At 45.5% G+C, this 13,431-nt stretch overlaps 2 protein-coding genes across 7 annotated transcripts in view; both read left to right on the forward strand.

Moving 5' to 3' along the window:
* LOC121270375 (60S ribosomal protein L37-like) overlaps positions 1 to 2,554 on the forward strand; it is a 29,418-nt gene extending 26,864 nt beyond the window's left edge. For all 5 annotated transcript variants that reach the window (XM_041175677.1, XM_041175678.1, XM_041175679.1 and 2 more), the window contains one exon: positions 76 to 2,554. In XM_041175677.1, the coding sequence (XP_041031611.1) occupies positions 2,078 to 2,440 (363 nt within the window). In that variant the 5' untranslated portion in view covers positions 76 to 2,077 and the 3' untranslated portion in view covers positions 2,441 to 2,554. The remainder of the gene's footprint in view (positions 1 to 75) is intronic.
* A 274-nt stretch (positions 2,555 to 2,828) lies between these two features.
* LOC121270371 (zinc finger protein 239-like) lies at positions 2,829 to 6,227 on the forward strand. 2 transcript variants are annotated; one of them, XM_041175674.1, is made up of 4 exons: positions 2,829 to 3,395; positions 4,163 to 4,266; positions 4,736 to 4,787; positions 5,107 to 6,227. In XM_041175674.1, exon 4 carries the CDS (start codon positions 5,216 to 5,218, stop codon positions 6,083 to 6,085), a length of 870 nt encoding a protein of 289 aa, XP_041031608.1. In that variant the 5' UTR covers positions 2,829 to 3,395; positions 4,163 to 4,266; positions 4,736 to 4,787; positions 5,107 to 5,215; the 3' UTR covers positions 6,086 to 6,227. The 2 variants fall into 2 exon arrangements, with proteins under 2 accessions (XP_041031608.1, XP_041031605.1); XM_041175671.1 differs by lacking the exon at positions 4,736 to 4,787 and having other exon boundaries at positions 2,830 to 3,395.
* The last annotated feature ends 7,204 nt before the right edge of the window (positions 6,228 to 13,431 follow it).

The following is a 13,431-nucleotide window of genomic DNA, read 5'->3' on the forward strand; positions in this document are numbered from 1 at the left end:
GTATGTCTCATAGAAACTAGAATTGTCTGTTCTGAATTTCTATCCTGGACTGACTTTTGTAAACTCTTTTTACAGGATATTAGGAGATGATTCGAAGATGGGAAATTCAAACCAAACATCTCATCAGGATCTGACAGAGTCACTTGATTCATCAGGAACATGGAAGGAGAAATGTTTGTTCTGACTTTGGGAAAAAATTTCAAGCATCAGTGTGGCTGGAAAAGCATTGAGGCACACACACCTGAGTGAGAGTGTTCCAGTTAACTGACTGTGGAAAGAGCTTTACCAAGTTACACAGCCTGAAATAACATCACACCATTCACAGTGTGGAGAAACCGTACACGTGTTCCGTGTTTGAACGAGGCTTCAACTGATTGTCCAACCTGAAAAGACTTAAGGACACAGACACCATGGAGAAACCATGGAAATGTGGTGACTGCGGGAAGGGATTCAATTACCCATCCCAGCTGGAGATTCATCGACGCAGTCACACCGGGGAGAGGCCGTTCTCCTGCTCGGTGTGTGGGGAGGGATTCACATTATCATCCAGCTTACATATACACCAGAGAACTCACAGTGGGGAGAAGCCGTTAACCTGCTCCATGTGTGGGAAGAGATTCAATTTTCTGTCCCAGCTGCTGAGACACCAGCTAGTTCACATTGATGAGAGGCTGTTTAACTGCTCTGATTGTGAGAAGAGCTTTAAAAGATGAGAGGACCTGGTCAAGCACCAGTTTGTTCACACTGAAAGACGGTTCAGTTGCTCTCACTGTGGGAAAGTGTTTAGACAATCACTGAACCTCATAAAACACCAACAAGTTCACACTGAGGAGAGGGCACTCACCTGCTCCGTGTGTGGGAAGGGATTCACTCGACTATCTCACCTCAGCTCACATCAACTTGTTCACACTGATAACAGATCTTTCCTATGTTCTGAATGTGAGAAGACCTTTAAAACTGCAGGTGATTTTCTGAGACACCAGTGAATTCACACTGAGGAGAGGCTGTTCCCCTGCTCTGTGTGTGCAAAGGGATTTATTTGTTTGACCAACCTCAAGTTGCACCAGCGAGTTCACTCTGATCGGAAACCTTTCCAATGTTCTGACTGTGAGAAGAGCTTTAAAACTACAAGGGATCTGCTGATGCACCAGCGCATTCACACAGGGGAGAGGCCATTCACCTGTTCTGTATGTGGGAAGGGATTCATCCATTCATCCCACCTACTGACACATCAGCAGGTTCACACTGGGGAGAGGCCATTCACCTGCTCCGTGTGTGGGAAGGGATTCATTCGTCTAGCTCACCTCAATTCACATCAACTTGTTCACACTGATAACAGACCTTTCAAATGTTCTGAATGTGAGAAGACTTTTAAAACCACAGGTATTCTGCTGAGACACCAGCGAGTTCACACTGAGGAGAGGCCATTCACCCGCTCTGTGTGTGGGAAAGGATTCACTCATTCAACTCACTTAATGAGACACCAGCGAGTTCACAATTGAATGGAGGGGTTGTATTCTGCTGTTATTGTTGCTGTTAAGCACCTCCAGGACTAAACCAGATTCATTCTGACATTTGGGCTGATGTTAATAATGTTTCAGAGGGGACTCCTTAAGAAGGACTATCTCCTGCATGCATTCCTCTCAAGAATCAATACCCACCACCAGAAATAGTGTTATAGTGAATAGTGTTATATAGTATCTGTATGACACATCTTACGTCCTTACCAATGTTGGTAATAAAATCTGAATAGTTGGGTGGACGCAGATGGGAAAGGGATTATGAAAAAGGATATTGAAGAAAAGAACGAGGTAAACTAGAAGGGAGAAATAACAATGGGGTTGGCTGAATACTGTGGAAATAAAACTGGGAAACAAGAAAAACTGGTTAAGATTGGTGGAGTAAATCTGTCTGGGAGACAATCAGCATCAAGACATCTGATTCAATAGATGTGTGTCGTAACAAATAAGAAAAAATAGCAATTCCCATTCGCAGATCTACCAAGGTATAGATCAAACTGAGCCAGAGGATCTGCTATCATAACTGTAGAGATTTTATAATATTACATTACAATGTGATGAACCATTTAACAGAGCCACTGATCGATGTTGGTAAAATGTCTGCAATGGCTCAGTGCACAGTGAAAATGATGAAGGGAACATCGTCATTTGGTAAGAGGTGGAACAAGACCCACACTCTTTGCCAGCGAAGTGGGGCTAAAGCATTTCACCTGCAGAAATCGACCTGCGGCAAATGTGCCTGCCCTGCCAAGAGAAAGAAGAAGTATAACTGGAGTGCTGAGGCCAAAAGGAGAAACACAACTGGTACAGGCCGCATGAGGCACCTGAAAGTGGTGTATCACCGATTCAGGAATGGATTCCGCAAAGGGACAATCTGGAAGCCCAGATGTTCCACAATGGCTTCTTCCAACACTGCATAAACTATCAGTGTATCTACAATACAAATAAAGCAATGTTTCGGAAAGTTAAAAAAAAAATGTCTGCATTCCCATTTTTATTGTATGGAAATTATAACAGTGTGTTTGGAAACAATTTAGAGACACAAGCACAAACTTAAGATGGGTACTGTTAATGCTCATGTGAGGAAACTCAGGATGTTTTATTACAATAAATGTGTTATCGAAATGCACATTGTTGTTGTTGACTGTGAAGAATGAGTCGGTTGGCCGTTTGAGCTGGAAACTCATGGGTGCCATCACACCAGCAGTAGGATATTCTCCAGCTGATTTTGGAAATTGAGTCACTTGGTCATCCTATTTACTGACACAGGAGCACAGTCACTCTGGAGAGAGACCATTCAGATAATTCATGTCTGAGAAAGGATTTACTCAGCTTTCCCACCATCTTTGAAAGTTCAAACAGAATTTGATGCATGATCAGCACATTCATGCCAGAGAGAGTTGTGTGTGTGAGCAGTAATTCACTTCTTTTTTCCAGCAGCTGGGATACCAGTGAGTTCACGTGTGACAGTAGGAGTTGGATTCTGCCATTATTGCTTTGTTTTGGGGACTCTCAATTCTCCACCAATTCCCATTCCCCTTCTTTCTGGTGGATAATGAAGGGCCCATGCAGATGGGTTTAAGTACAACTTGTTTCACAACTTTAATATTGAGCTGTCCGGCCCCAGTTTCCACCCAATAACAGCAAAACAAATCAGACAAGAATAATTTGAACTGTCAATGGCGGGGCCTTTATCCAGCATTCCATGCGGTGGAGAATGTCCTTTATTCACATCACAAGAGACCAGTGCGCAGGCGCAGTGATTAGCGCATGCGCATTGGGAGTAATGGCAATGGAGAGCAGCTTCTTTCTTGGATCCGCAGTCGGTTAAGTGGGGGCATGGGGAACGGCCGAGCAAAGGAAGCGGTGGATCCGGTAGGTGGTCGGGGAGGCTTTGTAAATCTGTTGTGTAAGCGGCAAACGCCGAAAAAGTACCCGCCGTTCCTCCTTTTGCACAGAGGGACAAGAGCTGTAGGTGCGATTTCTCCCAGTTACAGGCCCCAGGTTACAGCCATCAGCTTCAGGGCGGGCAATGTGCAGCAGGGCGCATGCGTAGCTGCCATTTCTGTTTGGGGTAATGTGCAGTAGGGAGTATGCGCGGCCCCCATCTTTATTTGGGGCAATGTGCAGCAGGGAGCATGCGCGGCTCCAATTTTTATTGGGAAGATGTTTTTGAATGTTTGTAACGACAGAATTGAAACAACTTGTCCATCAAGCTCTGACCTTTACGCTTTGAATTTTATTGACGAATCAGAGCAGGAAAGAAAAGGATGCAAATCCTGCTCTCTGATTCCCACTTCTTCATGGACGTCCTGCCCCATGTGTCCAAAGATCTGTGGGTCTGTTCAGTCACATGAAGACTCACGGCAGAAACTCACAACCCTGAATAGACGTCATCCTCAAATCGAGGGAGCGTTGATGACGATAAGGGGCAATGTGCAGCAGGGTGCATGTGTGGTAGGGGGAGAGGATGTTGTGAATTTCTATCCTGGCCTGACAGTGATGGCTTTTGGAAACCTCTTTAGCAGGGGGTTAGAAAGGGAGGATTTACATGCAGCAAACTCAAATCAAGGGAAATTTTTGACTATTTTCAATTTCTATCCTTGACAGACACTGATGGTTTTTGTAAACATCTTTTACAGGGTACTAGAAGAGGATTTGCAGAAAGGAAACTCAAATCACATCACATCAAACTCTGACAGCCTCACTTGATTCATCAGGACCTGGATGTTATCAGCCTTTGAGTGTAAGCATTGAATTCCAGATCATTACCACTCGCTGTATAAACTTTCTTTGTCACATCTTTCTGTAGATCTTGCCCATGAATCTTAAATCTATTTCCTGTAATCCTTTTACCCCCATTCAAATAATGGGAACAGCTGTTCCTTATCTACCTTATCTAAACAATCATAAACTTGTACACCTCTATCAAATCTCCTTTGCTCCAAGGAGAACCCCAGTTTCTCCAACTCAATATTGCAACTAAAATCCCTCATCCCTGGAACCATTCTGGTAAATCTCCTCTGCATCCTCTCAAGGACCCTCACATCCTTCATGTGTGGTGATCACTGGTTTGCACAGACCCAGATGTTCTGTGTTCGTGTCTGTGATGTCATCACACACCGACAATTGCACAGTGACATCACCCCGCTCCCCGGGTATTTCCTCAACTGGGAGATTTTTCTCTGATTCCAGTGCTTCTGATATCTTTCCAGCTGCAGGCTCCAGCAGGAGACATTAACATTAAAAGCTGAAATTGTTTCAGAGGTGAGTATTTTTGAGCATTTATCTACAACTTAGAGCTTTTAGTTCTACGCTCTGTTATCTGTGAGAGGGTCCATGGCTCTGGGGCTGGTGTGGCTCCTTTGCTGTGGATCAGAACCCATGTCCATCCATTGCTCTGTTTCACCACTGTTCTCTCTGATAATCTCTCTATTGTCTAACTTGCTCTGCCTCTAATAATGGGTGTATTTTGGCCTTGTTTAACATTTTACTGGCACTTCTGCAGACTTTACTTTCACAACTTACCTTTGTGTTTTTGTGGATTCTCTCTCACTTTTTTTTCTGATTTAAATCAATTTCACAGGGTATTAGAAGGGGAGGATTTGCAGTTAGGAAACTCAAACCAAACACCAGATCAGAATCTGATGGAGTTGCCCAATTTATCGTAACCTGAATATCATCAGAATTTGGACATGGAAGGAAAAAGCACTGTTCACAGTGGAGAGAAACCATACACATGTTCTGTTTGTGGACGAGGCTTCGATCGATCATCTGACCTGTCAAAACATAAATGTAGTTACAATAGGGAGAAGCCGTGGAAATGTGGGGACTGTGGGAAGGGATTCAATTGCCCATCTGACCTGGAAACACATCGGCGTATTCACACTGGGGAGAGGCCATTCACCTGCTCTGAATGTGGGAAGGGATTCACCACCTCTTCCCACCTGCTGACTCACCAGCGAGTTCACACTGGAGAGAGGCCGTTCAGCTGCTCCGTGTGTGGGAAGGGATTCACTCAGTCAACCCATCTGCTGACACACAAGCGTACTCACACTGGGGAGAGGCCGTTCACCTGTTCAGTATGTGGGAAGGGATTCAGTGATTCATCCAACCTGTTGATACATCAGCGATTTCACACTGGGGAGAGACCTTTCAACTGCTCCAAGTGTGGGAAGGGATTTGCTCAGTCATCCCATGTGCTGAGACATGAGAGAGTTCACACCGAGGAGAGACCTTTTAAATGCCCAGACTGTGGGAAGTGCTATAAGGGTTCCGGGGAACTGATGTGCCATCAACGTGTTCACACTGGGGAGAGACCATTCAGGTGTTCTCACTGCGGGACTGGGTTCAGGGAATCATCTCATCTCATTGTACACCAGCGCACTCATACTGGAGAGAGGCGGTTCTCATGCTCTGAGTGTGGGAGGAGATTCAATCATGCATGCACCCTTCTGAGACACCAGCAAATTCACACTGGGGAGAGACCATTCACGTGCTCCATGTGTGGGAAGAGATTTGGTCGGTCATCCACTCTGCTGAGACACCAGCAAGTTCACAAGTAACCACAGTTATTGGATTTTGCTGTTAATCATATCCCAGACAGAGCCATGTTCATAGGGTCTGTTTTTGCTGATGTCAAACTCTAGCCCAGTTATGGTGGTGAATATTCAGGATAAAAGTCAAATAAATCAGCTTTGTGTTAAACATAGTGTTTTGGCTCTTTTTAATAACTAACATAAGTTGGTTCTTTTTGAAGTGCTCTCCCTCTCCCCTGTTTCCTTCATCCTCATCAACAATAAGTGGGTGGAGCTCATGGAGCTTCTTTATCACTAAGATTGAGACAATCCGATCAGCTCCCACCGCCGCTTCCCTCCCTTCCAGTCGCTCACCGGATCAAACTGCCTCTAAAGTCTCCCCTCATCCAGGGCCCTGAAATCACATCTTTCTCTATTTTTTCCCCTATGTCACCTCATGTTCTCAGAGCTCATCTTGTCCCTGAGACCTGCCTCCTCTCTCGATCCTATTCCCACTGAACTGCTGATCACCTAACTTGCCCATGTTCACTGATATTATTTGTGGTTCTCTGTCCTTGGATACCAGGATTAAAAGAACATAGGAGTAGGCCATTTGGCCCCACAGAGCCTGCTCTGCCAGTCAATAAGATCAGGGCTGATCTGACTGTTGCCTCAACTCCACTTTCCTGCCTATCCCTCCATAACCCTGGACTTCTTGGTAGATCAAACATCTGTCTAACACAGCCGTGAATATATTCATTGACCCAGCCTCCACTGCTCTCTGGGGAAGAGAATTCCAATGATTCATTATCCTGTGAGGGAAGAAATTCCACCTCATCTCAGCCTTCAATGTGAGACCACTTATTTTGAAACTGTGTCCACTAGTTTTAGATTCCCCCAAGATTCACCCTATCAAGTCCCCATCAGTATCTCCTATGTTTCATTAAGATCATCTCTCATTCTTCTCAACTCCAATGGATTCAGGTCCAACCTATTAATCCCTTCCTCAGAAGACAAACACCTTCATCCCAGGAATCAGCCTAGTCAACATTCTCTGAACTGCTTCCACTGCAAGTAAGTCCCTCCTTAAGTATTGAGACCAAAATTGTACAAAGTATGTCCGATCAAAATCTCCATCTGACTTTTACACAGGGAACTGAGTTTGGATTTCAGCCCAGGGAGGAGGGAGAGTTTGGGATGGGGATTTACAGCTTTGGGGGAACAAAAGAAAAAATGTTCCATAGAAACTAGAATTTCTATCCTATACATACAGTGATTAAGTTTCCAAACTCCTTTTACAGGGTATGAGAAAGGGAGGATTTGCAGATTCACAATGGGAGAAACCGTACATGTTTCATGTATGAACGAGGCTTCAAATGACCGTTGAACCTGGAGGGACAAAAAGATACCTATACCATGGAGAAACCATGGAAATATCTGGACTGTGGGAAGGATTCGATTACCCATCTGAGTCTTGAAAGTCATCAGTGCAGTCACAGCAGGGAGAGACTGTTTCCCCGCTCTATGTACTGGAAGGGATTCAGTCAGTCATCCTAATGCTGAGACACAGTGAGCTCACATGTGACTGCAGGAGTTGGATTCTGGTGTTATTACTGTTGTTAATCACATCCAACAACTTGCCTTCATTTAGCACATTTACCAGAGAATTTTCCCAAGGAGAATTATCAAATGAAATTTGGCAGAGCCACATGCAGAGAAATTAGGATAGGCGGCCAAAAGAATGATTAAAAAGTTAAATTTTAAGCAGCAGCTTAAGGAGGGAGGTTACAAAGGGAGGGACTGGCGAGGTGATGCACTGATTGAAAACAAGGATGATCATTTTAAAATCAATGTGTTGCTACACCAGGAGCTAATGCATGCAGTGAGAATGGGGGTAATAGGTGAATGGGATTTGGTCTGTTAGGACATAGGTAACAAAGTTTTGGATGACCTTGAGTTTTCTGATCCACTACCATCTAGAAGGACAAGAGCAGCAGATAGATGGGAATACCACCACCTAGAAGTTGCCCTCTAAGCTACTCACCAGTCTGACTTGGAAATATATCGGCCATTCTTTCATTGCTGCTGGGTCAAGATCCTGGAACTCCCAACCTAACAGCACTGTGGGTGTAGCTACACCACATGAGCTGCAGCGGTTCAGGATCACAGCTCACCAATAAATGCTGGCCTAACCAGCGACGTCACATCCTATTAAAGGATAAAAAAGTGTGGGGGGCCAGCCAGGAGCATGTTGGTATAGTTCAGTCTTGAGGTAGCAAAAGGATAGGGTGAGGTTTTAAATGAGCTGTGACAGGGGTGGAGCCGGGTGATGTTACAGAGGTGGAAGAAGGTGGTGTTAGTGATGGAGCAAATCAGTCAGTTGCTAATCTCAGGGTCAGATATGAATCAAGGCTGTGAAAAGTCTGGTTTAGTTTCAGGCAGTTGCCAGGGAGAAGGTTGGGAATGGAGGTTGGTCAGTAGGTTGGGAATGGAATTTGGAGCAGGGACCATAAACAATGTCATCAGCCTTTCCAACATTCAATTGTAGGAAATTTCTGGAAGTCCAGTACCGGATGATGGATAAGCAGTCTGATCGTTTGGTAACAGTGGAGGAGTTGAGAGAGGTGATGGTGTAATCTGCATAATGTGAAATGAAACACTTTTTTCAGATGACATCCTTGAGGGACAGCATGTAGATTGAAATAGGATCGGCCAAGGATAGATCCTCAGGAATACCAGAGGTAACTGTGTGGGAGAGAGAAGAGAAACATTGTGGGCAGTACTCTGGCTACCAATAGATAAGCAACGAACCAGGAGAGAGCAGTCCCACCAGCTGGACAACAGTGAAGCGGTGCTGTTTGACCAAGAGCCGATGTAGGTCAGTGAGACCAGAGGTGATAGGTGAAGGGGATTTGGTGAAAGAGGATTGTGTGGTAAACCATTTCAAAGGCTGCAAACAGACCAAGAAGGACAAGGAGGGATAGCTCATCTCTGTCAGTTACATGGGATGTGTTTTGTGACTTTGATAAGAGCTGTTTGGTTGCTGTGATCGAGGGGCAGGAATCTGCTGAGAGGGATTGAAACATGGAGTTCCAGAAAAGATGGGAATGGATTTGGGAGACAACAAAATGTTCTCAGCCTTTGGGGAGGAAAGGGAGGTTAGAGATGGGGCAGTAGTTTGCAAGGACAACGGAGTTAAGTGTTGCTTTTTGAGGATGGGGGGTGATGACAGCAGATTCAAAGGAAAGCAGGACATAACCTGATGAGAGAGAACCAGCAGCATATCAGGTAAGGTGGGGTGTTTGGGCAGTCCACAGTTCAGTGGGAATAAGGTTTGGGAAAGAGTAAATGGGTCTCATGGACAAGATGAGATCGGAGAGCGCATGAGGGGAGATTGGAGAGAAATTAAAGAAAGACGTGAGTTCAGGGATCAGACAAGGGGGAACTTTAGAGACAGTTTTGCCCGGTGTGTTATTGGAAGGGAGGGAAGCAGCAGAGGCAGCTTATCAGATTGTCTCAATTTTAGTGACAAAGAAGCTCCATGAGCTCCTCACACTTGTTGTTGGAGCTGAGGGTATTAGAAGCGGGGAGAGGGAGAGTAATTCAGAAGGAACTAACTTGTGTTGGAGATATTAAAAAGACTCAACACACTGTGTGTTTAACACAAAGCTGATTTATTTGACATTTATCCGCAATGTTAATGCCCATTACTGGGCTGGAATTTAATAACATCCACAGAAACCGATTCAAATTAACATAGTTCAGTCCTGAATGTGATTAACATAAAAATCCAATCATTGTAGTTACTCATGAACTCGCTGGTGTCTCAGCAGGCAGGTGAATCCCTTCCCACACTCGGAGCAGGTGAACAGCCTTTCCCCAGTGTGAACTCGCTGGTGATTCAGCAGGGGGTTGACTGAGCAAATCCCTTCCCACACTCAGAGCAGGTGAATGGTCTCTGTCCAGTGTGAATCCACTGGTGTACAGTGAGTTGAGATGAGTGCTTGAACCCAGTCCCACAGTAGGAGCACCTGAATGGTCTCTCACCAGTGTGAATTCGCTGGTGTGCGGTTAGTTCAGACGATCGAATGAACTCAGTCCCACAGTCAGAGCACCTGAACGGTCTCTCATCAGTGTGAATACGTTGATGGGACATCAGTTCCCCGGAGCTTTTATAGCACTTCTCACAGTCTGGACATTTAAAAGGTCTCTCCCCAGTATGAACTCTCTCATGTCTCAGCACATGAGACAATTGAGTAAATCCCTTCCCACACACATAGCAGGTGAACGGTCTCTCACCAGTGTGAATTTGCTGGTGTACAGTGAGTTGAAACGATCCCCTGAACCCAGTCCCACAGTGAGAGCGCCTGAACGGTCTCTCCCCAGTGTGAACCCGCTGGTGTGTCAGCAGGTTGGATGACTGAATGAATCCCTTCCCACACTCAGAGCAGTTGAATGGCCTCTCCCCAGTGTGAATTCGCTGGTGTGTTAACAGGTCAGATAGCCGAGTGAATCCCTTTCCACATTCAGACCAGGTGAACGGCCTCTCCCCAGTGTGAATGTGTCAATGAGCTTCCAGCTCAGACGGGTATCTGAACCTCTCCTCATATTCCCCACATTTCCACAGTTTCTCCCTACTGTAAATGGTGCTTTTTCCTTCCATGTTCAAAATCTGATGACATTCAGGTTATGATAAATTGAGCAACTCCTGATGTGATACTTGCTTTGAGTTTCCCAACTGCAAATCCTCCCCCCTCTAATACTCTGTGAAGTTGACTTAAAACAGAAAAATGGGAGTCAGAGAGAACCCACCAAAACACAAAGGCAGGTTGTGAAATTGAGCTGAATGAATCTGATAATTTGTGGGGCTGACACTATCAAAAGTGACCATGAAAGCTGCTGGATTGTCATAACAACCCAACTGGTTCACTGATTTCCTTCAGGGAAGGGAACCTGCCACCAAGACTGGGCCTACACAAGTCTCTGGCCTCTATGGGGGGAAGAGAGAGAAAGAGAAAAGGTGAGAGGGATTGAGAGAAATAGGGGAGGCAGAGGGTGAAAGAGGTGGATTTTATCTATCTACAGCTTGACTAGAACTTTAACAGAATCCCACAAATCCTTAACCTCCACCAACTAAAAGGATGAGGGGAGGATGTATGTGAACACCATTACCTCCAAGCTTCCTTCCAGAGACTGCAGCGATTCAAGAAGGTGGCTCACTCCCACTTTCTCAAGGGCAATTAGGGATGGGCAGTAAATGCTGGCCCAGCCTGCAATGCCCTTAAATGAATTTTAAAAAATCCAAGTCACATGCTATGCTGATTTGTCTGACATCCAGCACTGGATGAGCAGACATCTCCTCCATTTAAATATTCCTTCCCTGCCACTGGGTCAAAATCCTGGAACTCCCTTCCTAACAGCACTGTGGGTGTTCCTACAATACATCAACTGCAGTGGTTCAAGAAGGCAGCTCATCACCACCTTCTAAAGGGCAACTAGGGATGGGCAATAAATGCTGGCCTAGCCACCAACACTCACATTATCGCCTTCGGCGCCTACCACGAATTCCACTCCCTAACCACTGACTCTCTCCCTCTCCTCCCCCTCTCCTTCGCAACTGCCTGAGGCTGAATCACACTGTTCACAATCGCACGATGAGCTTACAGCCACATATTCACATCAACACCAAGACCGCCTATTTCTGCCTCAGTAACATCACCCGACTCCACCCTAGTCTCAGTTTATCTGCTGTGGAAAGCATCATCCATTCATTTGTTACCTGTAGTCTAAACTATCCTAATGCATACCCATCCGACCTCCAACATTCAACTCCATCCTCCCACCCCCAGAGTCTTGAGGTCATCCAAAACTCTGCTATCCGTGTGCTTACTCACACTCAGTCTTGTTCACACATCACCCCTGTGCTCACTGACCGACAAAAGCTCTCATTTTAAAAGCACCAAAACTTTAAAATTCTCATGTTTTCCTCCGTGGTTGTGATGATCTCGATCTCTGTATTCTCTTCCAGCCACAGCCCTCGCTGCCCCCTCGCCAGGATCTCTACAATGACCTAATTCCAGCCACTTGAGCATTCCCGATTTTAATCGCTCCACCATCGGTGACTGTTCTTTCAGTTGCCTCAGCCACAGCTCTATGCCTCACTCTTCTTCTTTAAAATACTCTTCTTTAAAATGGGCAGATAAGTGGCAGATGGAATTTAACCCTGAAAAATGTGAGTTGATACATTTTGGAAGGAGTAATTTGACAAGGAAGTATTCAATGAACGGCATGACACTAGAAAGTTCTGAGGAACAAAGGGACCTTAGCATGTATGTCCACAGATCTTTAAAGGTGGAGGGGCATGTTAGTGGGGTGGTGAAAAAGTCATATGGGACACTTCCCTTTATCAAGACTCTGACTCCAAAAGGGCTTTGTGGGGTCACTCCTATCAATACTATCATGGACAGATGCATCTGTGACAGGTAGAATGGTGATAATGAGTGTGATGTTTGGTTCGTTTCCTGTGCAAATCATCTCCTTCTAATATCCTGCAGAAAGAGTTGACAGTGTCAGTATTGCTATAAGTCCATGATAGAAATTCAAAACAGACAATTCTAGTTTCTATGCAATTTTTTTCTCTCTCTGTTCTTCCAAACGTGATCTAAATCAAACTAAAAGAAGTCCCAAAAGGCAAAAAAAGCAAATGGAATTTTCACAATTAAACCACAATGTTAATTCCAGTGACTATGAGACATTCTGCAATCTGAGATGCCCACTGTTTGTGGAAGGCATCAACCATACGGATGGACATTGCATCCTCACTGGCCCTGGCCACCACGGCACAGGCAAGACCATAGAAGACTGACGCGCTGCCCAGAACACAACAACTCCCGGGCACTGGGACCCAGTTGGGAACAGATCCCCCTGCAACCCCGCCCACTCCCTGTAGTGTCATCAGGAGGTCCGCGCATGCGCTCTGCTCCCCACTCAACCAAAATGGCGGCCGTTAACTTGATTTTGTTCGGAAAAAAAGAACCGGGCTGCAAACGGGAGTATCTCAGGGTCTTATTCAAAGTTTGGAGCCTGTACGAGATGGTTAGAAACCTTCCCCGTCCTCCCGCCATCGCTCCCTCGTGTTTTAATTTCCTTACCAGCTTGAATATAAGACAATAGACTCCGCATCGCCATTATGGCGCATGTTCCAAACAGTGAGCAGTACCGCGCCTGCGCACTACTCTCTTCTGGTGGGGGATAGGGAACAGTCACCACGGTGGGCGATGTTGGGTAAAGCGCTCACCATCGAATGGCCTAATTGGTGAATCGTGAGTCCTTTTTTTGCAACGATGTGGGGATTGGGGCGAGTGTTGGCCAGTCAATAAAATTAGCAACCAAAT

The sequence above is a fragment of the Carcharodon carcharias genome, chromosome 27 (genome assembly GCF_017639515.1).
Source record: "Carcharodon carcharias isolate sCarCar2 chromosome 27, sCarCar2.pri, whole genome shotgun sequence".
Taxonomy (NCBI): domain Eukaryota; kingdom Metazoa; phylum Chordata; class Chondrichthyes; order Lamniformes; family Lamnidae; genus Carcharodon; species Carcharodon carcharias.